This window comes from Quercus robur, chromosome 7 (genome assembly GCF_932294415.1).
Source record: "Quercus robur chromosome 7, dhQueRobu3.1, whole genome shotgun sequence".
NCBI classification, from domain to species: Eukaryota; Viridiplantae; Streptophyta; class Magnoliopsida; order Fagales; family Fagaceae; genus Quercus; species Quercus robur.
The window spans coordinates 21,614,207-21,641,470 of NC_065540.1; the positions used below are offsets into that span (position 1 = coordinate 21,614,207).

At 36.3% G+C, this 27,264-nt stretch overlaps 2 protein-coding genes and 2 pseudogenes across 9 annotated transcripts in view; 1 reads left to right on the forward strand and 3 right to left on the reverse strand.

Annotated features, from left to right (window-relative positions):
• The window catches only part of LOC126692741 (uncharacterized), a 95,363-nt gene that overhangs the window by 8,007 nt on the left and 60,092 nt on the right, over positions 1 to 27,264 (reverse strand). The window contains exons 1-12 of one of the 8 annotated variants that reach the window (XM_050388460.1): positions 11,224 to 11,412; positions 10,082 to 10,157; positions 8,882 to 8,974; positions 8,500 to 8,594; positions 7,567 to 8,401; positions 7,416 to 7,483; positions 6,875 to 6,957; positions 3,038 to 3,137; positions 2,795 to 2,880; positions 1,922 to 2,004; positions 1,489 to 1,616; positions 1,297 to 1,398 (exon numbers count right to left, since the gene is read on the reverse strand). In XM_050388460.1, the coding sequence (XP_050244417.1) occupies positions 1,297 to 1,398; positions 1,489 to 1,616; positions 1,922 to 2,004; positions 2,795 to 2,880; positions 3,038 to 3,137; positions 6,875 to 6,957; positions 7,416 to 7,483; positions 7,567 to 8,401; positions 8,500 to 8,594; position 8,882 (1,581 nt within the window). In that variant the 5' untranslated portion in view covers positions 8,883 to 8,974; positions 10,082 to 10,157; positions 11,224 to 11,412. Of the gene's footprint in view, positions 1 to 1,296; positions 1,399 to 1,488; positions 1,617 to 1,921; positions 2,005 to 2,794; positions 2,881 to 3,037; positions 3,138 to 6,874; positions 6,958 to 7,415; positions 7,484 to 7,566; positions 8,402 to 8,499; positions 8,595 to 8,881; positions 8,978 to 10,081; positions 10,174 to 11,223; positions 11,415 to 27,264 lie in introns of those variants that run through there. The other 7 variants (XM_050388458.1, XM_050388461.1, XM_050388459.1 and 4 more) reach the window with 7 other exon arrangements.
• On the forward strand, positions 13,523 to 16,775 carry LOC126692743 (pentatricopeptide repeat-containing protein At3g61360). The gene is made up of 2 exons (XM_050388467.1): positions 13,523 to 13,976; positions 15,064 to 16,775. Exon 2 carries the CDS (start codon positions 15,150 to 15,152, stop codon positions 16,695 to 16,697), a length of 1,548 nt encoding a protein of 515 aa, XP_050244424.1. The 5' UTR covers positions 13,523 to 13,976; positions 15,064 to 15,149; the 3' UTR covers positions 16,698 to 16,775.
• Positions 20,150 to 21,108, reverse strand: LOC126691158 (FT-interacting protein 3-like; annotated as a pseudogene).
• LOC126691160 (FT-interacting protein 3-like) lies at positions 21,655 to 26,712 on the reverse strand (annotated as a pseudogene).

A 27,264-nucleotide genomic window follows, 5' to 3' on the forward strand; every position in this document is an offset into this window, starting at 1 on the left:
TAAAAGATGAAATCTAGTAATGGTGGAGCTTCCAGCGATGAGCAAAAAATGGCTTAGGCTTCCGGCAACTACCAATGGAGATCGACTGCCATCCATTTTTAGTGAAATTACAGGGAAGAAAACTGGCAAACCTGTGCCCGGTTTAGCAAACCAAGCAGTTTGACTGCAGTTCAGACAGTTCACAGAAGGAAATAAAAAAAAAAAAAAGAGGAGATTTCTGGGTTTTTGGGTTTTAAAAAGGGGACTGGAGGCCAGTTCTCAGTTAACTTGATCCGACCAGCCAGTACAGTCAGATTTTTAAAACTAAAAAACAAACGTACACATGAGTCTTAAGTTTTCATGACTCCAAAATTAGTTCTGAAAGACACCCAAATAAAATAACATTACTAGTGCAAAGAAACTTGATAGTAAGAGGCAACATTAACTACACAACCAAAAAAATTTACACTTTACTCACCTAAACTATTTCCCTTTTAAACTTACCCCCTAAACTATAAGAATGTACACTTACCCTCCTAAATTATACCCCCCTTTACACTTACCCTCCTAAACTATGAGAAAGCACACTTTACCCCTTAAACTATACTCCTTTTACACTTACCCTAAACAATGAGAATGCACACTTACTTCCCTAAACTATAATCCATTGGATGGGGTGCAAAGTGTTACATTGTTAAAAGTTTAGGGGGTAAGTGTGCACTCTTATAGGTTAGGAGGGCAAGTGTTATGCGGGTGATAGTTTAGGGAGTTTAAGTGTGCATTGTCGTAATTTAGGGGGGTTAAGTGTAAAAGGGGTATAGTTTAAGAGAGTAAAGTGTAATTTCCCCAATTATTAAAAAAAAATAAAAATAAAAACCATTCATACAGATATAGACACATTAACAGTGCAAAGAAACTTGAAGATAAGAGGCAAGATTAACTATACAAAAAAGCCTCCCCAACCTTGCTCTTGTTAGTTGTAGACACTCCACAGTGACGCTAACCTAGTTACTGGTAACATCTCTTCCTATTGATATAATGAAATTCCAGCCAAATCAAACATACCAACCCCTTAAAAATCAACCCCCCCCCCCCCCCCACCCCCCAAAAAAAAAATGATATATTTAATAGTTATAATGGGGAAGGGGGGATTTGAACCCAGACGTCTTTGCTCAAAACACCACGAGGTGCTAATTGAACTAAAAGGCTCTTGGCAAAATAAAATAAAACAAAGTGATAGAAAATTATAAAAAGAAAAAGACCATGTCACCATGATGAACAAAATGTTATAAGAATGAACAAATAAACTAGCAAGACCTTTTGCAGCCACTTCTTTATCCGTGTGTGATGAGCAGGATCCTCTTTAACTCTTTTCTTGTTGTTCTTGATGTCACAAATGGTTTCAAGCATAAATTCCATCTGCAAAAATTAATGAATTATATGCAAAAAGAAAAAGAAATAACAAAAAGAACCCTTTTCAAAATAAAACTTAAAGTTACATAAGGTTACCCTTTTGCTAATTATATTTTCCTGGCCATCTCCAGAGGAGACCTTCAACTCATTGACCCTATTCTGAACATTGAGAATAAAATTTTTCATGGCAGCAGGATCATCAGCCCTTATTTTCATGCCACAGCCTATATAGTTAACCACGGTTCACATTAGATATGACTTGCCAGCACTAACATGATACTATAAAAAAGCTAGAACAGTAACATCAAGCCACTAATAAACTTAGAAAAATGAACTGGTTATGGAATATATTTAATACCAATACTAATACAGAAATGATATATATTGGTTTGATATGGAAGCTTTGGTGAAAAAGTGGATCTCCATTGATATTTAAAAGCTTAAAGTTGGAAGAATTCTGACAAGAATCTATAAACGCCATAAAAACCACATATGCTAAAAACAAATACCAAATTTTAAAGAGGCTTACATTGTAAAGTTGTCAAGATGACAGAGACATCAATCTCTGTTAACCGCTTGCTCAACGTTAACAGAAAATCATATATCAAATCACTGGGAAGCATCATCAGAAGTATAGCTATTAGATAGAGCCATTATGTACAATGAGAGAATTAAAAGACACTAATTGAAACAGATGTCAGTGAACTGTGCAAAGAAATATACACTCATCAAGCAGCTACTGCTTTGTACAAAGATTGCTTGTATTATGGATTCACTGCATGGATACATCATGCCACATCATCTAAAAAAAATGGTTAATTAATGCAACCTAGGTATTATGGATTCACTGAGCATGACTTTTTCTTTTTCGTTTTACATTACACACGCGCTTAGTGATTTTTGAATTCACGGCCTCACCTTCCATCTATTCTTATGCGATAAGAAAGTTTCATATGAGGTAGAACTCCTTGGTTACATCATGCCACATCATCCTAAAGTGTAGTGCTACATTATAACAGAAAAGCAAAATAATTTCCAATTCCTTCCGTTCTGTTTCAGTAAAATGAAGCAATTTCAGAATCACTGTCATGGAATACACAACCACGTCTTACCATAACCTAGTAATTTTAATGAATGTAAAGCAACTGATGTTCACATTATCATAAGAACATTGCACTTGCAAATGTTCATGGTTCATCCCTCCATTCTTGACAAAGCATGTATCTTGATATGTACTAGAAAGTTTTAATGAGCAGAAATTTGGCTGCCCAGAAAATTATTGTCTCATCCAGTAACCCACTTTAACTAGTGTATGATATATGCTTTTAGTTCTTGAAAAATTATTTTACTTCTCACTATAATATATTTCTACAAAGCGTCAAGGAAAACACAAGTTACCTACCTTGAGCAAACTCCAAAAATGTATAAATAGGAGAGCAAAAGAGTAATATTTCGCAAAGAAAGATTGTCTTCTTTGTGGTACTCATCCTGGGTACAAAAACAGATATTTCAGTACAGTTACTAAAATCTTAGCAAAGGCTTTTGCCACCTAAAGCCAAAAATTTCTCAAGTAATTAATCTTGAGAATCCAAACATAAAACCTGCTATAATAAAGATCTAATAAATTTCTGAGTATAAGGTGTACCTCAAAACATTTAGCAAGGGAAGCCATAAGCTTTGCACTAAATTCATTTCCAAATAAACATGCCATCCCAGCAACAAAAGCACCAAAAACAGCAGCATACCTACACAAAGAGCACACAAGCAACTATTAAGATAATTATAAGAAGGAGAAACAATGATAAGGACCCAATTTTATATTTACCTATGGACTAATAGAACTTGATTAATAACCATAGTGAAAATATTTTCCATCCACATGACAATTGCAGCAAAATGGAATATGAAATTCCATCTTGTGCCATTAATTATACAAGTTTTGGATCAGAATATTTCACTGGGCCTTAAGAGAGAGACTTTTTGATTTGCAAAGAGACCTTCATCCTGCAAAATTAATTGATGCATATGCAATCCAAGTCTTTCAACTAATGAAGCTCACAAGCTTCTCAAAAAAGACAATTATTAACTACAGTTTTGAAATATAATTTAGAGGCAACGGCATATAGACAATTACGAATAGAAACAGATTATCATTTTATCAACCAAAAAAAAAAAAACAGAAACATTTTTTTTTTATTATAAAAAGCTATTGCCAAATCAACAAAACAAAGAAAGAAATTTAAGAAAACCAAAAATAGCTGACACAGCTTAGCTAAGATATAATTGCAGGCCAAGAGCAGTTTAAACTTTTACATTCTGTTCATTTCAATTGAAAATATTCTCCTAACAATGTTTTCCACATTTTCTGGCCAATGGTGTGGTAGAAAATTTTGGTCCACAGAAAACACTTTCAAAAGCCAATGAAATAACTCCATAGAGGCCGAAAATGATTTCCCTTTAAGCAAAGCGGAAAATATCTTGTCATTCCCTTGTGCCCTCACCCCTCTCCATTCCTTTGTGCTTCTGCCACCACCACCACAGCCCACACCACCACTACTGCCACGCCACTGCTACCATCACCTCTGGTAGCTTTTCCCAACTCTCAACATGAAAATCAAGAAGATAAATTGAAACTCTAAGCCCTCTGATGCAGTGCCATGGGGGCTCAATGTTGACTAGGTTTTTGTCATATGAGCCAATCTTTTAAGGGTAACATCAAACAGGTCAATGCAGTGAATAATGTGTTACCAATAGGTGATATCATACCAGTACCAAAGTTATCTAACAGCTAACAGGTAACATCACTATTTGAACCATTGTTGTTATGATAGCTTCAGAAGTCAAAGGGTTGCTTGCTTCGGAACATGGCTTTGGTCAAGTTGATCTTGTCTTGAAAATAAAATTGAATTTATGTAGAGAGATAATTTGTGTCTAATGAGTTGTGTTAGCATTGAAAGTTGTGTGTTTGATTATTTTTGAAGTTGAATTTGTGTTGAAAAGTGTCTACACAATAAATGGATTTTTTTAAATCAGTAAATAAGTAGTTCATTAGAAAGAAAATGGGACCAGGCCCAAGTACACAAGGAGTATACTCTTAAACACTAAACAGAAAAAGAAAAGATGAAAGAACATGCAAACCAAGATACAAACTATCCAGAAATGACAAAAGACCTGATGCAAAGGTAGAGGAGTGCAAAGCAGCATGATCCCATTCAAATAAAGTGCCCACCATCTGTGACTTAAACTGAAGTACTGAGCGTTCTTCAAAATGCAAAAAATCCTCTCTCCAAAAAGTCCACATCACACAAGACAGAATCGCACTCTGTATTTTCAACTAGTTCTTTTTAACAGGAAGACCAGCCCAACTTAGAAATAGGTTGGACACCCACCTAGGCATCACCCAATTCATGCCAAGAAGACAAAATGGTGAATCCCATAACACTCTAGCTACACTACAATGTAGAAATAGATGATCAACTGTCTACTCATCAGACTTACACATGCTACACCAGATGGGAATAACAAAACCTCGTTTCTGTAAGTTGTCAGTTGTTAATAGCCTGCCCTTCACTGTTACCCACATAAATATATATATATATATATCAGAGAAGATTTTACTCACCATACAATTCACCAAGGGAAAGACTGATCCCCTCCTATCCTCAAAGTTCTATACTAAGTTCTAATTGTGAAATACTGAGCCTTACATAAAATCCAAGTCATCCAATCCTCTTGAAACCAATGTATCTTAACCAAGTACAAGTTCTTCAAAAAGGAATCCAAGGATTACAACTCCTAATCATACACTGCTCGAATGAAGGATGGATTCCAATGAAGCAATCAGGAGGGTTGTTGGTGTCATGCCTATATAGTTCTAGAAGTGAGGGTCTAGACTATGCCATTTGAATTGTTTATTAGGATCATTATCATTGCAGTTGAGCATAGCTCCCCTTTATCTAGCTTATGGTTGTGTGTGAATTCCATATTATCAACCTCTTTTTCTTGTTGTGCCTATAAATTTTCTAATTCAGTCTTCCTCCATCTTCCAACTTTTTTTTTTTGATAATTAATCAAAGATTTATTGCATAAAAAAGACATCATGTTCACAATGGTGAACACTTTGTAACTGATACAAGCAACTCGATAAGAGATACGAACAAAAAGGAGAAAATCAGAAATGGAAATACATTATGTAAAACCCCAAATTCTAGCCTACTAAAATAAAGTCCCAACTAGTATAAGCTTCAAAAGTTTTGCAGTTCTCACAATATCTTCAAAAGTTCGATTATTCCGTTCCCGCCAAATTAAACACATAAGACAAGCTAGAACCATATTCCAAATATTAGAAGAATGCTTCCCCAGCCAATTCCACCAACCAAAAAGAAGAGAGGCTATTCTCTTCGGCATCACCCACTAGATCCCAAATATCAAAAGAACTTCACTCCACAAAACATAAGCAAACTTACAATGGAGTAGAAGGTGATTTGCAGTTTCCTCATCACAGCGGTACATGCAACACCAATTAACTAGAGGTAGACGTCTTTGAACAAAATTATCAATGGTAAGAATACTACTCCTAGCTGTTGTCCATAAAAAGAAAGAAACCCTTTTAGGTACCTTTATACTCCAAATGCTCTTCCAAGGGAAAGAGATAGAAGAAGAACCATCCAGAACAGTCAAAAAATTATAATAAGAATGAACATCAAAAACACCAGATTGATACAACTTCCAAGTCAATGTATCATTTCCCTCGCCCCTTGGCATATTGGAGTAAAGATGCTCAAACAAAGAACATACTCCCTCTATCTCCTTGTCAAGAAAAGCTCGACGGAATTGTAAATTCCAACGCCTATTACCCCCTTCTAAAGTAGAAACAACCAAATCAAAAATCCAAGCTTCTTTAGACACAAAGTAAGCAAAAAGATTCGGATAGATATCCTTTAGAGGTACAGGCCCACTCCAAGGGTTGTATCAAAAACGAATACAATGGGCTTCCCCCACAACGTACTCCACCTATCTAAAGAAACTCTCATCTCCTACTCTAATATTCTTCCAAATTCCACAATCATGAGTCCCTCGAACATCCCTAGTACACCAGCCCCCACTACCCACTCCGTATTTGGTTGCTATAACCTGATGCCATAACCTGTGAACTTCCTTCCCAAAGTGCCATAACCACTTACCAAGCTCCATCTTCCACCTACACAACCTTCTTTCTCTCTCTCTCTAATTATTTGTTTATTACAATTTTGAGGACTTGAAGACCTACTAAACCAGAGTAGTAAAATTTCAATTAAAGGTCAGGTGGAAAGAAAATTAATGAGGAGCACATTTGCATGCAAAGCAAAGCACTGTTGAATAGATTCATTCCCAACACAGATGAACAATTTTTAAGTAACAAAATCAAAAAAATTAATTAATAAAATTTTGATTTTGAGTAAGTAAATAAAAAGAATCAAAAGAGAATAAATAAACCCTTAACTGTTCATTGCCACGAGGACCTCCAGAACAAGATGCCAAAACCTCCTCACTGAAAATTTGAGAAGCAGCACCACGAGTAATAGACTGCAGATGGTTGAAACAAGGTGAACACTATGATAAAAATTGACAAGATAATAGTTCAATAGTAAGTTTCAAGGTGCTGAAATATTAAATAAGTGACAGTAAAGCAACTGCAGACTGTAACTTCCAATGACAGTTCTCAAGGATCAATTTTTTTTTTATAAGTCAAGGGTAAAAAAATTGGACAAAATGATGTCAGAAATGTTTAAAATGTAAACCCTTTTGACCTAGATATCAGTCTTCCAATTTTTGTTGGTTAAATTAGAACCCAGAGCTAACCCCACCTCGACTGTTTACCACCTATTCATAACAAATTAGTCTATTGTCATAAGAGTTGCAGTTCATATGATTTTCCTTTTGTTATTCCCATTTGCCATGGTCTGGGAATATACAGAACACATCATGGGGGAAAATTTAGACAGAATATATAAAATCAATAAGTTATATGAAGAATGGCATACATGAAGAATATTGGATATTTCCTTCGTTATTGATTCCACATTTGATTCAGATAACCTGTTCAGAAGACCTGGAACAAAGGTATAAAGATCAGAAATTTAGAGAGAAAATAGAAACTGAGCTTAATAAACTTAGGAAGCATAGATTTCATACCACGTACACGTCTACGTGTTTGGATATGCTCTTCTGACTCATTTCCTGCACGGGTTCTCAAATGAGGAGCAATATATTTTCCATTGCCCTTCCCTGCAGGTGCATTAGCGGGAACTTCTTTGGCAGCAAAAGACTGGATCGGCTTGGATGTAACAACAGCTGTATCAACCACCATGTCACCTTCTTGTTCTTGCTCCGACAACTTTCTTTTCTTACGCTTCTTCCTTGAAGAAGCCACATCCTCATTGGGAACTTCTTCCAAAATGTGTACGTCACATGTTTCCACTGGTTCAGAAGAAGTTTCAACACTAGAGTGATCTTCTTGATTCAATGAAATGCTCTTATTCTTCTTCTTCTTCTGTTTCTTAGTTTCAGATCTCTTTCCGAAATACTGTTGGAGTTGTTCTTCTTCTTCTTCTTCTTCCCCAGAAGAATCGAACAAGAAATTGATACCATCATCCTCTCCCCTTAATTTTCCACCATCCTTGACCTTGAGTTTCTTGGCAAGTTTCCTTTCCATTTCCAAGTCCTCTTCTGCTAATAAATGAGTAGAATTGTGCATGCCCATTTCAAGATACTCCTCAAACTTAGTCTTTTTTTTCAATATTCCTTTAGACCCCTTTTTTCTTTTCAGCAGCGGCTTATCCTCCTCCTCAACTTCAACTTCCTTTGGCAGGATGTTAGAATTAGATTTCTTCTTCTCCAAACTCTGACTCCCACTCTCAGACTCAGAGTTTCCATTTGGTGCCAAAAATTCTTTCTTTTTTACATTCTTCTTAATCTTACCAGAAGATTTATTCACATTTTTGGACATTTTCTTAAGCTTTAGAGCTTTCTATAAGAACAAAAAATAAAAACAAAAAAATGAATAAATAAATTTAATCTGAGTCCATAACTATAAAAACAAAACAATATATATAGATATAGTTAGACCTGATGTTGGAGGCGAGCTTCATGTATCTGAGCTTTCTTTTCCAACCGAGCTTCTTTGCGGATTTGTCGCCGTGATCTCTCTTCTGATTTGGTCACTGCAAAATAATTATTATTTATTTAATTTCCAAGTTCGAACGCATAAAGGATATTGGTCACTCACCCATTATTCTCTCCCTCCCTCCTAACACATAAAGAAAAAGCTTTCCAAAATTCAACAAACACAAGAAGAATCAAATATCATAGTAAACATGTTAGTATGTTACACACAAAAATACATTGATTTGAGAGTGTGATTGATTGAAATAATAAAAGATTGTCTCTAAAAAAGAAGTTCAGATTACTAATGAAAAGAAAACAAAGAAAAGGGCAAATAGTTACATACTGGATTGCAATGGGAGAGTCGAGTCGAGTCGCGGCGGACAGCACAACTGCTACGGAGTTGGAGTTGGAGTTGGAGTTGTAGGCTCTACAAACTCTTCTGACAAAAAGGAGAGTGGAAACAGTGAAAGAAATGCGAGAGAGAGAGAGAGAGAGAGAGAGAGAGAAGGAGAGAGGTGGCCGGGTAACAAATTAATTAGCCTTGGATTAGGAGTAGGGATGGCCATGGATCGGGTATGGATCGGGTATACCCATACCCGACCCGAAAATTTTACCCATGGATACCCGATTATCAATACCCGATAATATCCATACCCGAATCTTACCCGAACATATTATCCATGGATATCCATACCCTACCCGAACCCGAAACCCATTTAATTTTTTTTTTTTATTCAAAACATTATAACATAAAAACTAACCAATCTTAAAAAAGAAAAAACTAATCAATAAAAAAAATGTGATAAATGGAAACCAAGAAAGTTTCATTTATATATCATAATAGAGTCATACCATATCTAAACTTTCATAACACATTCATATATCAAAACATAAAGATTGCAAATAAGAAAAGAAAGCGTAAGAAGTTTATAACTTTGAGTTGACAAATAGCTCCTTCATTGTATCATCATGTTCACTGACAACCATATACACTGACAACCATGGTCCCAAAGAGAAGACCAAGGATTTGAAGATCAATTGCATCATATTCAGTCCTCCCAACTGGTAGAAAAGGAACAGCTGGGAAAACTGCCAATACCCAGAAGATTGCAAAAGCAATTGAGCCTAGAACCACTTTTACAGAAGAAGCCAAGGCCATTTTTGCTGCTCAGCAAGAGAAAATCTTGTTGTTATACTATTCCAAGGGCTCTATGTTAATGAAATTCCCTAGCTGTCCAAAATTATAAATCAACATACAAGAATTTCACTTAGCATGTCCAACACTCCAACCAAACAGCAGAGACACTTCTTCAATCCTTCGAAGGAGTTCTAAACATGTTGGAAGCACAAAGACCACACAACCGACACATTTTCAGCTAGTTTATAATTTTGAATAAGAAACTGGACCATCAAATGCTAGAGAGACAAAATTGACATTAGTAAGACATAGTTTCCAAAAACCAATGTCTTTAAGCCCCATGAAAAAGCAACTATCCTAAATCTTCATGGAAAACAGCAAAATTCATAAGAAAAATTATCTTACAACTCTCCGGAGAATAGGCTCCAATGATGAACAAAGTTTCTGCAGACTATCCACCTTTAGAGCTTCAACAATTACACTGCAAGAAATCGGATCTTTTGAGAAAGATTAGTTAAAAAAAGTAATTATGATACAACATAATGTGATTGAGAATAGTGATTATGATACAACATTCAATAAATAAATAAAAAATTATACAACATTAATGGAAGGAGCCTGCTATTAAACCATTTTACTGTTTGAAAAAATTTAGGACCACAGGAGGAAAAGATAATTCATGCCTTCTTCCTCTTAAAGTTTCCATGCCAATACGAGTAATGACTTACTTTTTGGGCACTAGATTAATTAACCCATGTTAAGCTATTATTTTTTTTTTTTTTTGGTAAACCATGTTAAGCTATTATGCTACTTTAATTTTGTGGCTTCATTGCGAAGAAATAGAAAGAGTTAATGCAGAAATTTTTAAATAAGTGCATTAGGGGATCTTGCACCAATAATTGTGAAAGAAATATAAAAAAGCTGGGTTCCTCCTCACTAACACTAACAAAGCACACGGGTTGAAGATTACCACTTAAAATATGTGGTCATTTCAAGCTTCTGTGTGGATGAGGAGATGATGGCTGAACTAATCATAGCATTTACACTCCTCTCTATAAATAGACATATCCCCATATAGAATCAAACACCTTAATGCAATCAAACACCAAATCTAACACATACCCAGTTGATAAAATTCAATCAAAAACCAAATTTGACACATACCCAGCTGAATTCAAACTCTAAAATCAAAATCTAACACACACCCAGACAACAAATTCAACAAGACAACACAAGTAAACAACATGCAAAGAACAAAAAACTCACCAGTTGACAAATTCAGTCTAGAAAAGGAAACAAAAGCTAATTATCAACAAAATCCTCCCAAAACGTCAAACCCAGATAACCACAGAAAAGAATTTTCTTTTGAAGCCAAACTAGCAAAAGAGGGAAAACCAATGGGTATGAAAATGTTCCCTCACAATTCTGACCAACCAAACCAAAAGTTAGCACCACCTCAGTCAATCATATGACATCCAAAAAGTAAAATTAGAATTCAAAATTTTCTGAGCAACCAAACAAAGACTATAAGAGAGAGAGATAGATACCGTGGAGGTGGTTGTAAACGCGATCGGCGATTTGGAGGAAGGTAGGGGCGGAAACGACGGCGAGGAGAGGCGGAGACTGGAGAGAGTGACGGTGAGGAGAGGCGGAGACTGGAGAGCTCTGAGAGAGAGAGAGTGACAGTGAGGACTGGAGAGGTAGAGAGAGAGTGTGTGAGACTAAGTTACGGTGAGAGAGTTTAGGTTTTTTTTTTTTTTTTTTTTTTTTTTTTTTCGGGTAGGGTATGGGGACCCGAAAAATTCGGGTAATATCCATACCCTACCCGGTTGAGCTCTACCTATTAAGAACCGGGTATTACCCGAAATATTTGGATCGGGTAGGGTTGGATATCCATTACCCAATGGGTATGGCCATCCCTTAGGAGGATTTAAAATTAGTATTTTATTTTTTATTTTTAAATCTGATAGTAAAACGACGTCGGTTTATAACTGATATCAAAATTAAATATCTACTACTAAAACGACGTCGTTTTAGTACTAGATTTTATATATATATATATATATATATATATATATATATTACAAATCTAACATTTATCTTTAGCCCACCCACAACGCCATTTTCTTCTTCTTCTATTGCTGCTTTCGTGCCTTGTTTAAGTTTTCTTCTCTCTTTGCTGAAACATAAAAGTATATACACTGATATATGATACAGTATATGTTAAATTATATTGTGTGTATATATATATACAGTGTAGGGATGGCAATGGGGCGGGGCGGAACCGAATGATGGGGTCTTTGTCCTCGCCCTGTATGGTTTTGTCTTGCCCCATCCCTGCCCCGCCCCGCATGACGGGAAATACTTTCTCACCCCATCCCCACCCCTTGGGGCCCCACAAAGCTCCGCCCCGCCCCGTAAAACTCTACTTTTTGTTAATTTGCCCTACAACTAGTACAATTTTTTTAATAAAACTTATTTCATTAATAAAAATATACTTGAAATTAAAAATTTATCCTATCAAATCAAATCAATTTTTAGAACAAATTGAATAATATATCCAAGTGTTTAACAAGACAATCATAAAAATAAAATAAAAATCTCATATTATAACACATAACAAAATAAAGACAGAGAATCACATTAAGTAGAATAAAATATGTTAATATTAATATGTTTGTTTAAATAATAGGATTTTAGGGTATGAAAAAGTTACAATTATAACCCTTAGTAATGCGGGGTGGGGCGGGGACGAGGAGGGGCGGGGCGGGGTGGGTCTAAAAAGTCTAAACCCATCCCCGCCCCGCCCTGTGGTGCGAGGCTAAAATTTTGCCCCATCCTCGCCTCACTGCCTTTGCGGGGCGGGAAAAAATTGTCATCCCTATTCCCTAATACAGTGCAAATTAGCCACCGCTCGCCGCACCGGCAGTCTTCGGTTTGCCCAGATCGCCGCCGACCACCGCGCCGGATACCTACGGTGGGTCTTTGCTCTACCTCTATATATTCTCGTTGCAAGGCTCCAGTTTTCTAAGGTCCGTATGTCTACTTCCAAGCCCTTTACATTTATTTATTTTTGAATCGGCCCTTGCTTCTGCTTCTACATTTCATTTTGCCTCGTTTTCTTTCTTTATATATATATATATATTTTTTTTTTTGTGTGTTGGGGCTTGGAATGGTTAATTTGGATATATCCAAACTCAAAGAAACTGGTTCCTATCTATCATATGAGCTTCTTTGTTCTAGACCCACTTCATCATTGTGTGTCATAGCTTCTTCCACTTCTGATATAGTGTTGTTTTTAGTTAATTCAGTTGTATTGTGTTGTTGTGTGCCTTCAATTTTGACTATTTAAGCCAATCATTTTTTTTTCTTTGCTGTGTGGATATTTCAATTGTTACAACATGTGGGAGAGGAGATATTTGAATCCTTATAAAGGAGACAAGGCAATGTCACTAAGTTACAAGGCTCTCTTGGCTATTCAAGCTAATGATTTCTTTTTTGATAATCATTTGTTACAACTTACAACAAGTGGGGAGGGGAAAATTGAACCCGGGTTCTCCTTATAAAGGAGATTAAGCAATGCCTCTGAGCTACAAAAGGCTCTTGGCTATTAAAGCTAATGATTTTGACTCTTGAGGAGATGAAGTTAGTGATCCCTACATCTTTGTATAATGAAAATGAAAAATGAAAAAAAGCGGAAATATAAAGTAGTTGCCAAGGAAAATTTGTAGTTTTGGACATTTTAAATTTTTTTGGAAGATATTGCCATTATGCAAATAATCTTGGTGGTACTAATAACCTACCCTAAACTGATTACTTGGGGACAATGATCCTTTTTTTTATTTCCTTTGAAAAAAAAGGACATTTTGGTCCAAAGGGGAATCATTCACAGAATTCTACACAACTACAGAAACACAAACACAGCTCTTTCCAACCTCTCTCCATCGTCTCTTCTCCTCTCACAACAATTGATCAATAGCCTTTTCTTCACTTCTTTCCCTCACAAAGCAATACTCATCTCTGTCGCTTTACTCGCCCAACTTCCATCGATTCATCCATCGCTCTCTGCTAAATCACAAACTCATGTCTCTATTCTCTCTCTCTCCAATGGGCAGAATTATTTTGTGCTGTCAAGTGTTTCTATATGTTTCTTTATTCTATGTGTCACTTTTTCTCTCTCATAATTTCTAAATTTACACCCCCCCCCCTCCTTTTCTGACTTCATTCCATCTCTCTTCCACACCAAACTCCATCCAAGTGGAGCTCTTCTTAATTGCCAAGTTTGTGCTCAACGTCACTGGTAATTACTACACTACACTGTCTCGTGTTTGAATTCTTCACAGTTTTTAGGTCTTATTTGGATACTATAATAGAGTAATTTTGTCCATACGATTTTTTTTTTTTCTTTTGAACAAATTACCCATCTACTAAAGAGAGAAATAAATCGTTGATGTATGAGCCTCATATTCCATTTGCACATGGCAGGAATATTTAGTAATATGCCGGAAATGTGGGGATTATTGCTTAGTGGAGAAATTGTGATACACTCATATTGGCTTATTGCTTCGTTGTGATGTTGCTTTGCGTTGTGGTGTGATGTTTTTTTTTTCTTCTAAGCTTGGAGTTCAGCCTATTATTTGGGTGGAGGGAATTGGTTTGGAAGCACTCTTCAGTAGTTTGGAATTTAGTGCCATCATGTTTGATGTGGTTCGTGTGGAAGGAGTGCAGTTCTTGCACATAGGGATATATTGAGAGATCCCTTGATCAATTCAAATCCCTATTGCTGTGTACCTTGTTTGAGTTTGGGGTTTTACTAATTCTACGTTTGTTTTTGAGTTTTACACTTCTGTTAGCTTTGCTTTGTAATCTTTTGAATTCTGTGGTCACCATCGTGAACGTGAATGCATTTTCTTTTCAATAAAACTATAATATATATATATATATATAGGAGGGTGCAAAGGATATGTCAGATGTGTTTTTTTTTTCTTTGGTCAGAGTCTGTCATGTTTGGTAGAGCATGCAGTTGTGCATTAGCAAACTTGCTCCTTTTTTCCTTCTCTCTCTATCAACTGAGCACGTTAATTTTTCTAATCCATCATATTTGAGTGCCAGGAATATCACATGAATATGTACTTCTGTGAACTATTGCAATGTATTACAACAGCTTTCTCAATCCATTAAGCCTTATGTAAGGTTTTTCCCCCCCAAAAGGAAAAGGGTTTGTTTGGTAGGTATTCAAATGATTATCTTACTAGAATTGATGATACCTAAATAAAATAAATGGGTTACAAGTTTAGTGTTGTAGAATTGATGTCTAATTCTTGTTTGCTTTGGATATTTCCAGTATTATGTCTATATCTAACTCTTGGCTTGCTTTGAATGTCAAGGGTATTGAGATCAATGAAGCATTGCCACCGAGTATAGAAGTGTCTGCAGAGTTGCACTCACTGTGTTTACTCTCTAGAAAGAGAGAATGACCCTTTGGATAAGACAAAAGAGATCCAACCATACCCAGTTGTCTCGGAAGCTTGCCTCTTTGCTCACTGTTGCTTTTAAATCATCCAACCAGTCAAATCTATCTTCAGAAACCAATAGTGAAATCAACAAGATTATCAGAATTATTAATGATCATCCATTTCCTGATCAACCACTTCAACCTACCCTTCTTCAGTACACACCTCCACCTATACTTTCCAACAACTTTGTGGAGAATGTTCTTGGACGCCTCTTTGCAGCCCACTCCAATGGTCTCAAAGCACTTGAATTCTTCAAATTTTACCTCCATCATTCACAGTTCTGTCCAAGTCCAGATGCTTTTGAAAAGACACTCCACATCCTTACGCGGATGCGGTATTTTGATAAAGCTTGGGAACTGATGGAAGAAATCCATCAAAAACATCCTTCCTTGCTCACCCTTAAGTCTATGAGTATAATGTTGTCAAAAATTGCAAAGTTCCAATCTTTTGAAGATACCCTGGAGGCATTTCAAAAAATGGAGAATGATATATTTGCTGGGAGGAAGTTTGGTACCGATGAGTTCAATGTATTACTTCAAGCATACTGCACACAGAGGCAGATGAAGGAGGCACACTCAGTGTTCCTAAAGATGCATTCTCGATTTCCACCTAACACCAAGACCATGAATATCTTGCTCTTGGGGTTCAAGGAGTCAGGCAATGTTACTGCAGTAGAACTGTTTTATCATGAAATGGTTCGAAGAGGTTTTAAGCCAAATAGAATAACTTATAATATCAGAATTGATGCTTATTGTAAGAAAGGTTGCTTTGGTGATGGTCTAAGACTTCTTGAAGAAATGGAACAGGTGAATTGCTTGCCAACGTTGGAAACAATTACTACTCTGATTCATGGAGCGGGAATTGTCCGAAATACAACCAAGGCACGGCAATTGTTTGATGAAATTCCTTTGAGGAACCTACACCCTGATACTGGGGTTTATAATGCTTTGTTGAGCTCACTTGTTAGATCAAAAGATCTGCATTCTGCAGTTGCTCTGTTGGATGAAATGGAGGAGAAACGTATGAAGTATGACAGTATGACCTATCATATCATGTTCTTTGGATCAATGAGGTCAAATGGCATTGAGGGTGTTTGTGAGCTATACCACAAGATGGTTGAGAGAAATTTTGTGCCCCAAACACGAACAGTAGTGATGTTAATGAAAATTTTCTGTGAAAATAGTCAGGTTGATTTGGGTTTGAATTTATGGAATTACCTTGTGGAAAAAGGATATTGTCCTCATGGGCATGCATTGGATCTGCTTGTGACAGGATTGTGCTCTCGGGGGAGGGTGCAAGAAGCATTTGACTGCTCCAAACAAGTATTGGAGAGGGGGAGGCATATAAGTGAAGCAGTATTTCGGATGTTGGAAAGATTTTTGTTGCAGACAGGTGAGGTAAACAAGTTGAGTAAACTTCAGAGGATGATGGAAAAACTACATGATATTTTGCCCCCATCAATAGGGCATGCTGTAGGTATCACTGCTTCCACAGATATACATTAATAAATATGGTTATGCCCTATTATACTTATCATGATTCATCAAAATTTGTTTTAATTCATGGATGAATTACTTTTTTCTTGCTTTCTTCTCAATAATGTGTTTTTAGATACTGTAAAGTATTTACATATATGCCTAATATATTCTTAGTTAGAATTATCTTGCCACCTCCTTGAAGAAATCATTAGATCAAATTATGTTGTTCCCTGCCTTAGGAGTGCTCAGGCAGTCGATAGATCAAATTTATGGAGTCTGTACATCTTATGCAAGAGATTAAAGCTCTTGAAAGTCATATCAGAGGAGTTTAATCAGTCAAACTTTGGAGGGAATTCATAGAAATTTAGGTGCTGGAGAGGCTTTTTTGAATTGTAAAGCTGGGATCAATTGGCTAAGGTTAGGGGACCATAAGCTTTTTTTCATAGGATGGTGAAAGTCACTAGGAATTCAATCAAATGCCTCTTTGATGACCAAGGGAATCAAATTGAGGATATGCAAGAAATCTGCAATCTAGATATCTGTATCTTTTAGAAAGTGCTTGGTACTGCCTTACTAGTTTTGTTAACTCTATTGCCGTTGCTCAGAGTATGCAGTATGAGATTCCAATATGGAACAAAGAATCACTGATGCAGAGATTAAGCATGCTGTGTTCTCACTAAATGGAGACAAATCTCTTGTACCCAATTGATATGCAGCTCATTTTTTCAAATAGGCTTGGAATATTGTACAGAGAGATGTGCTTGCTGCCATTCATTAGTTTTTTCTCTTCATCTAAGCTTCTTGGGGAGGTAAAAGCTACTTTAATTACTTTTGAGTTCTTGAGATCCCTGAGCCCTCTAATATGACAGAATGTAGACCAATTTCTTGTTGGAATACAATAAACATATGCATTACAAATATATTAGTCAATAAATTGAAGAGTTGTCTTGATAAATTGATATTTTCCACACAAAATGCCTTGATACCTGGGAGGAGAATTGCTGAGAATGTCCTAGCTCAGGAATTAGTGAGGAATTATAATAAAGAACCTTGGTCAATGTGCTATTAAAGTAGGGAAGGCCTATGACGTAGTAAATTGGAAGTTTCTTCCCAAAACTCTGACTAAAGTTGGCATCCCACAAAATTTTTTGAATGGATTGAGGCTTGCATTACCTCTCCCCATTTTCTAATTGTCATTAATTTCTCTCTGGTGGGCTATATAAAGGGAGAAGAGGCTTGAGGCAAGGTGATCCATTGTCACCATATCTTTTTCTATCATAGCTATGCAAGTATTTTAAAACTGATGAGCAAGGTGGCTGAAACAAAGGTTCCATCCTAGATGTGAGAAAGTAGCCCTATCTCGCTTGTGTTCTGCAAAAGATTTGATGCTTTTTGCAGTTGCTAAAGAAGGAACTGTTCAAGCTATTTAGCAAAGTAGAATTCAATTTTCATGTCATTGAAGACCAAATCAAGACATTGATTGTCAAAGAAAATCATAGGAATACGTCAAGGTATAGATTGCTAGAAAAAAAATTGTGGGTTTGGCTTTGAAGCAATTAATATGGAATTCAAATTCAAATTCTGACTTCTTGTGTAATCTGCATTATAAATATAGTTTCTATTGTAATGTATTATCAAGAAAAGTGAACAAGAAAATGTAGCCATTTTTGGCTCTGGTTCCACGGATTTGGACCACAAGGCCGAACCACGTAAACTATCTTGTTTTCTCTTTCTCTTTTCTCTATCACTTTATCAGAAATTTCTACATATTATCAGAGTGGGTCGATCTTACTTGAATCTCGTCAATTACATTGTCAATCTTCCTTTATTTTTCTACCTCCCCTTTCTTCCTAATTTTAATAGTAAATAGTTCTGCTTCCTTGTGCACATTGGTAATTTTATCTATACATTTCTTTTTCCTTTTTTTTTTTTTTTTTGGTTTTTTGGTAAACCGGAATTTCACTAAAAGCTAAGAATTACAAAGTCTAGGGTGTACAACACCCCAAGCGTTAGCTAAAAGTTGGTACAAAATACAAGAAGGACTAGGATGCAAGACAAGGGAATTTGGATTATGAAATTCCTTCCTTGGCCAAAATGTCCGCACAATGATTCCCCTCATGGTGAATGTGGTTAATATGGTGGCAAGACACTGATTGCTAGAGAAAATCATTAGATTAGTTAATAAGTCAAGCAATTGGTTGCAAAAGAAAATTATGGGATTGAAGCAATCAATATGTAATTCAGATTCAAAGTATCGTTAACTTTTTTATGTAATTTCTATTATAAATATAAATTCCACATTAATGTATTATTAAGAAAATTGAATGAGAAAATGTAACCATTTGAGCTTGTCCCAACGGATGCAGCCATGCAGGCCACAAGGCTGAAACATGTAAAATGCTAAGGGTGAAGTGTTGTTCTCTAATGTGCCCAAGGTGCTGAAGACTAATTTTGGGAATTTTAAAGTTTAAAGATGGCTCTATTCTTGTGAAATAATTAGGATTGCCCCTTATCTCTAGTAAATTGACTAATAAAGATTGCAAGTTGTTGATAAATGAGATAACTGCCAAAAATCAACTCTTGGCTTGCTAATAAATTATCATTTACTGGCAAATTACAGCTTACTCTGTTTACCATCAATTTTATCATATGCTGCATAGTTGCGCTCACTGTTTTATCATTTGCTGGCATTAATCGTGAATGATTCATAAGGCCTTTCAAACCTGGCTTCTCAAAATGTTACAAAGTGGTTGTACCTTGCAACTGTATTTATTACAAGAATGAAAATCAAATGAATAGATGATAATACAGATGAAGCGAGGACAAGAAAATTGTGAGCTTAAATGTCTTATATTGCAATCTTTCATGTTTCTTTTTATTGTCTATTCCATGCTCAAATTACAAGAGAATTAAGTACTAATGATGCCATTCGTGGCTTTGCAATGCAAATGCATCAACCAGATTGGTTTGGTGCTGAAAACACTATAAAGCTTTTTATCAAACGAATTATTCAATTGTCACAAATAAAACACCTAAAAACTACATTGAACCTCTACAAAGTACAAACATGCATTCTCCCTGAAATTTTCCATTTAATAACATCTTTATTTTCCTCTGGATTGAGAAGTTGTGGAAGGACATCTAACTACAGATGTATAAACTAATAGAAGCCAGGGGAAGATCTTGCAACTTGGCAGGTAAAAATGGACCTGAATATTGCAGAGGAAGATGGCAATTGGAGTCCTTGTTAGCAAGTTCGCTATCATTTTTAAAATTCTATACAGAATGTACCCTAAATAGGCCCTTTTTTTCAAAGAGGTAGAGTTCAAATTTAATTTGAATTAAAATAGTTCATAAAGCTCCAAAACACAAGAAATCAGTGATAAAATTTTGAAAAATCTCCTAATGAGTTACTGTAAGGTTATATATAGTACAAAAATACAGTATGCAATTGCTTTGTAAATTCAAGCAGCAGCCAACATTAGTTAAATACTACACTCAAAATGAATAAACAATAGCATGACTATTTAAAGCATAATAGTTGGAAGTGCAATACAAAATCCATAAAAAATAAAAGAAAGCACAATACCCACCACCAAAGAAAGAAAACAATATTTCCGTAAATTGTGCTTACTCCAATACTAAATCCATTAAAAATAAAGTGAAATGGAACATCCCAACATTAGTAGAAAATATTTGAGTTCTCAAAACATGCTACCAGTTTTTGCAGACATCCTCCTCAAGAAGTTTTGGGGAACTGAAGGAAAGTTGACATGAAGTCTTGGATGCATTAGCACATGAGTACCTGTAAGAACAATCATATAGTGGAATTGAGTCATATATGTCACTCTGCAAATAATCAAAGAGAAACACACAAAGATAGCTGTAGCTCTAGGATCTCGCCAACTCAACAGAGACTGCAACCTCTCCCCTTGAGTTGCCAAGTCACCCAGCACCGTTTGTATCCTCACAGCAATGATCCTCAATCGATCATATCTCCATTTAAGAACTTCACCTGTCTTCCTAGATGGTAATGGATCAAACTCTTCATCCAGTTCATCTTCATTTGTTGAATTAGCATGAGACAAGTTGGCATCCACGAGGAGGAAGTCTTGGTCTCTTTCTATAGTGCCAACGCCCAGTTAAGAAAAGGCAGATAAATATTCCAGGTAATATTACTTGTGAAAAGCAAACCACCAATAGGAATATTATGTAAATCAAAATAGTAGTAGCAGGATTTGTCCAATTGCGTATCTTCTTAAACCAATTGATCATAGAAAGAAAACCAGTCAAAGAGTATTGTGACTCTATCATAATTTGCTTTGCTTCTCCTTATGCTCCACGTTTGTGATCCAACATCTAGCATGTATTCAATGACCTCCTTCTTTAATGGTGGCTCAGAATTGCTTAACGTCAATGTTAGAGATATATTAGCCCATTAGTATAGGCCCAAGCCTAATTCTACTTTGTGTGCAAGCCAAGTCTCCTACTTGTACAAGAAGTCTAATAGTCTAGGGTTTAGTTTACTATATATACACATGTTATGATTTCATTGTAACACAAGATTTGTACTACCCTATAATATATTATTGATGTAGACCTTTAGGGTTTTTTCTGTGGATGTAGGCCGTTAGGCTGAACCACGTAACTCTCGTATGTTATTGTGTTCTATATTTTATGCTTTCGCTTCCGCATCTATACTAGCATATTCAACATGGTGTATCAATGCTAATATTTAACATGGTATCAGAGTCACCTTCCTGTGGCCATGGTTTTCTGTCCTTACGGTATATTTAAAAGCAATCTTTGTCTTCTTCGGTGTTTTTTCGCTGCATTCATCTTCTTTGTCTTCCTACTGCTACCGTCAAAACTCTCCGGTATAGTCAAGCCATCGTTAGAAGTCGCATCAACATTGCAAGACTATTGCCTTCCACAAACTACCGTCACAGAGCCAAACTTCATTCAAGGGATCTTCTCAACCTTATCAAATTTCAAGATTTCATCAAGCTTCCATCTTGAGTTTGAGAAGGGGTGTTAGAGATATATTAGCCCATTAACATAGGCCCAAGCCTAATTCTATTTTGTGTGCAAGCCAAGTCTCCTACTTGTACTAGAAGTCTATTAGTTTAGGGTTTAGTTTACTATATATACACATGTTATGATTTTATTGTAACACAGGTACACTCTAATATATTATTGATGTAGTCTTTTAGGGTTTCCTCCGTGGATGTAGGCCGTTAGGCTGAACCACGTAACTCTCATGTGTTATTGTGTTCTATACTTTATGCTTTCGCTTCCGCATCCATACTAGCATATTCAACATGATGTATTAATGCTAATATTTAACAGTCAAAGAGATCAAGTAAACAACTTGTTGCCTTAAAGCATCAAGTTGATATACTGATTGTGGGCTTAAGTAGTGCATCTTAGGGAGCAGTGGTTGCAAATAAGTATTAATTGTATTAATCAAAGATGAACAAGAAAATCTTACAGCCAATTGAACTTCTTCCATCTTTTTTTAACCCAGAAGCTTGTAGGACTACAAGTGGATAAGAAAGTGTATAAACACGATTCATCTCAAGTGTGGATAGGCAAATCCTTACCCTCCCAATCCTTTGATGCCATGGCCCTCGAACTAAATCCACTCCTTGTAAATGACCATTATCAAAAACTCCAATTGGAATGACAGTACATGGATCATAAACATCCCAATGTCCGAACCCACCATGAGCCATATTTAGTCACACAATATGCATTTATGCGATTCTCCATTGGCTTCATTACTGACAAGCCAAATAGCTTTCAAGATGCCTAAATGCAAAACACCAATGATAGGTCTTTATAATGGTTTTGCGGTTGGCCTAAGGTCATTGCTATATTAGGTGCACTCATCAAGAACACGGTACCTGATGAAGCACAAAAATCCTCAGTGAGCTGATCGTCCACACGCACTCCAATTAGGGTACCTGAAGAATAAGAGAACAAAGAACCAATAGAGAGTACCGATGGGGTTGATAGTAGGACCCTAAGAGGTCATCAGGCCTTTACCTACGCCATGACAAGGAGGCTTGGGCATTGTTGGGACCATCTCCTCCTGATCCAGATGGTCATAAGGACCTTGGACCTTCTTGCTAGATTGGCCCTTGTCCGTCGATTGTTTCCTCTTCTAGCCAACCTTCGCAGGAGAAACTGACAACCCACCTAACTATTAAGCACGAAGAGTAGCAGCTTTCCAAATCTCAGCTTGCTTCTTCTTCCCAGCCTCCATCTCTAAAACCCAAACATCAACGGAAGAAATGAAATTAAGTTTCCATACCAAACTACTAAATAGAAAACCAACGAAAGGTGAAACTTAAGAGTCCAAGAGAAGGAATTGAGTCATCGGGCTTCAAGTGAAGGTTCGGGCCCACCACAAAAAGCGTGGAGAATGTCTAGTGTAATAAGGGCCTTCCGCAACCTCTGTTTAAAAGGGATCACTAGTATCCGATTGAGGAAGTCTTCTTGTTCAGGGGTAATCATCAAGCGAGCTTGGGCTACAAAAAAAAAAAAAAAAAAAAACCAAGTTAACTTAGCAATAATATAGCAAAACCGACGGTTAAAGTAACATGGCAAACAACTGGGAAACCAACGACTCACCAGACTTATCCATAATCCCAAGCATGGCCATAAGCCTCACCTATACTCTCCCACTCGTCGGGTTTACATACCCAATTAACCCCCTAGACAAAGAAAAACCTACTCTTCCACGAATGGTTGGAATTGGGCATGTTTGCTACTTGCCTTTGCGATTCCCAACGGCACACAAAGTTATAAAAACCCTTCAATGCCGAGATCTCTTGAGGCTTGTAGCAATAAAAAACTCCTTAAGAGAGAGGGCCCGACAGCCTCCACCCATCTGTCCCCATAACACTTCAGCCCTTATAAATATTCTCCAAGCGTTGGGGGTTATCTGACGAACGGATATACCCAAGTGATCTGTTTACTAACGATGGAGATAACCAAGAGGCAACCTCAGCCCAGCAATGAAAGTTGCCACATAAAAACCGATGTCACTTAATTCCCTTGTGTAACATTTTCCCCCCTAAAAGCCTTCTAAATGGGGATGTCGTCGAGAATCTAAAAGTGAGGGCGGAGTCTATCAAAAACCTCCTTTGTCATTTTTGGAGGAAAATTGTTTACTGACCAAATTCGGGGAAGGACAATTTTCCTATAACCCCGCCCCAATGGATTGGCAATACCCTCTTCCTCCAGGGGTGAATCTGCCAATGACTCTCTCTCAGAGCTAGATTGGTCATCTGACACAGATTCCTATCCCGGCAGGTAGACCTCATCATCGCCCGATTCCAAATGGACTGATGATGAACGCTTACTCGTCGCTTTACTACTTCCTGACATTCCCTCACCTACAAGTGATGAATGGAAACTAAGATTCCACTCACACGTCTCCCAAACATAAAACTGACGACTACTTATCAAAATAAGGTAAGTAAAGTAAATCAAAAAATAAACTTATGTGATAGTAACGATCGCGGAGTGAGTGACTAATGGTAGGAAACAACGGTTCTTTAAGGCGATCGATGATCTCAAAAAGTCGATGGAAGAAAAAATCTTTGCTTAAGCACTAAAAAGTGAGAAACAACAAACAAGAGGTTAGAAGAGGCATTGAACTATTTATAGGGTGAAGAGACACAAAAAACGAAGGAACACAACTATTCAAGGCACCCAATCAAAGATCGTCACGTGTCACCTAGCATCTGTAAAAGACCCTTTTACCCCTATAGGTGGCACGAACCCCTTGGCAAGGTAATTAATGGCCATGAGACATTTTGGTATACTCTTTGACCCGTTAGTTATCCTAACAAGCAATAAAGTATGGGGAATTTAATGGGGTTATTTTTTACCATAAGAAATTTTCTAACTCTTTTAATTGTTGAGTTTTGAGTCTTTCATCAATGTAAGAATATATGTCAAGCCTAAATCCTATTTTGACCACAAGGGCACCTTTCGTACCATTGCCTCAGCAGCTAATTGGGCCCAAAGATAAACTAGCAAGACAATTTACATACCAAAGGGTAAAGGTACCATTGGGATGACAAGCACATCAATAGGTAAGGACAAACACTGACGAGGGTGACAAGCATGCTGATGGGATGACAAGCATACCGATGGGTGAAGGTACCGATGGGATGACAAGCACATCGACAAGTAAGGACGAACACCAACTAGGATTGGCAATGGGCTGGGTTCGAGGCAAGTTTCTTTATGCTTGAACCAGCCCTACGAGCCCATACTCGTTACCCGAATCCAGCCCGTTTAATAAACGAGTGTATTTATGCCCGCCCAAACCCGCCCTGGCATGTCTAGTTAGGGCCCAAATCATGGCCCAATAAAAAAATATATATGTGTGTACACACACACACACACACACACACATTAAATTGAAACCTATACCGTCGCCCAAACCGGAAAAATAAAAAATTTTGCCCAAATTCAAGTCCTATGACGTCCAAATTCAAGCCCATATAACGTGGCCCAAATGTCAAATCAATCCAAATACCATTACAAACCTATTAATTATAAATCAATAAATCACCTGTTAATTATAAATCAATAAATCATAGCTAAGATCATAAATCAATAAATCACCTATTAATTATAAATCAATAAATCATATCTAAGATCACCTGCTAAACATAAAAATAAAATAAATCCAACAAGTCCAATAAGTAAGTCCAACAAGTCCAAGAAATTAAAAAGCTACAAAATAAATCCCACAAGTTTAGGATAATTACAAACCAACAAGTGAATCCAACAAGTCTATGAAATTAAAAAGCTACTATATTAATACAACAAGTCTAATCCTTCACAACTGTGACACAACTCTCATCCTCTTCATTAGGCTCCCCATCATCAAGAATTAATTGAAGTGTACAATCTCCTAGCATAGTTGAAGAACCTACAACAATAATAAATTAAAAATGGAATAAACTTCATCAAATAATAACTAGCAAATATGAAAATACAATTTTGATTTCATTTTATAAATACAAATTATACAATTGTTAACCTTTGATTTCACTCCATAACTAATTCTGAGCACACATCATTGCCTCTATAGTTTTGGGATGAAGTCGACTACGGTGTGGACTTAACAGTTTCCCATTAGTGCTAAAGGCAGATTCTGAAACAACAATTATGGCAGGAATAGCTAAAATATCTCTTGTAATTCTTTGTAAAGTAGGATACTTGAGACCATTATTTTTCCACAGCTTTGACACAACTATCATCCTCTTCATTAGGTTCCTCATCATCAAGAATTAATTGAAGTGTATAATCTCCCAGCATAGTTGAAGAACCTAAGACAATAATGAATTAAAAAATGGAATAAATTTCATCAAATAATAACTAACAAATATGAAAATACAATTTTGATTTCATTTTATAAATACAAATTATACAATTACTAACATTTGATTTCACTCCAGAACCAATTCTAAGCACACATCATTGCCTTTATAGTTTTGGGATGAAGCCGACTAAGGTGTGGACTTAACAGTCTCCTATTAGTGCTAAAGGCAGATTCTGAAACAGCAGTTGTGGCAGGAATAGCTAAAATATCTCTTGCAATCCTTTGTAAATAAGGATACTTGAAACCATTACTTTTCCACCATGTCAAAATATCAAAGCCCTCATTCCTTTTCAACACTCACTCATCAATGAAATTATCAAATTCCATTATAGCACTCCTATGTTTCTTTGAAGTACTTGAACTATTTTTGACAAACAAATCAAAAGATGACATTGTCCCACTCAACCTACGTTTAATTTGTGCCACATCATTTGAAGTACTTGCAGGCATATAAGAACTTCCTTCGTTATCTACAGGGGACTCATCTACATCTCCATACTTATCAAGCAATTCATAACAAAGATTCTCTATTTTTTTAATCTCCAAATCAGAATTATTACCATAAATGTTAGGATAATAAAACTCTAACAACTTCATCTTATATCTTGAATCCAAGATGGCAACAATAGTCATTACAACATTAACATTAGCCCAATAAGAATTAAATTTAGCAAGTATGTTTTTTGCCATCCTACTTATCATCTCATTTGAAGACAAACTCCATTCATTCAATGCTATTTTCAACTCACACACCAAAGTAAAATATATATTAGTTGTGGGGTACTTACAACCAAAGAATAACTAAGTCACACTATAAAACAACTCCAATCTCCCACAAATGTCTTTAGCTATCTCCCAATCATAATCATGTGGCAAACAAGTATAAGATGCTTCACGTTTAGACAAATGAGAAAAAACATCTTTATAAATTAATGCAGTAGAAAGTATTAAGTAAGTTAAATTCCAACATGTTTTATAATCTAAGACCAACTCTTTGGTGCATTAAACACATAATTGACGTATATTTTCATCAAATTTCTACCTCCTTTTTGGTGAACCAGTCTAATAAATCACACTATCACGAATCCTTTCAATACCATCACCAATAAGAGACAACCCATCTTAAATAATCAAATTCAAAATATGTGCAACACACCTCATATGCAACATAAATCCACTCAACAT

Coding starts and splice junctions, on each gene's coding strand:
- LOC126692743 (XM_050388467.1), top strand. CDS start 15,150: ATGACCCTTTGGATAAGACAAAAGAGATCCAACCATACCCAGTTGTCT.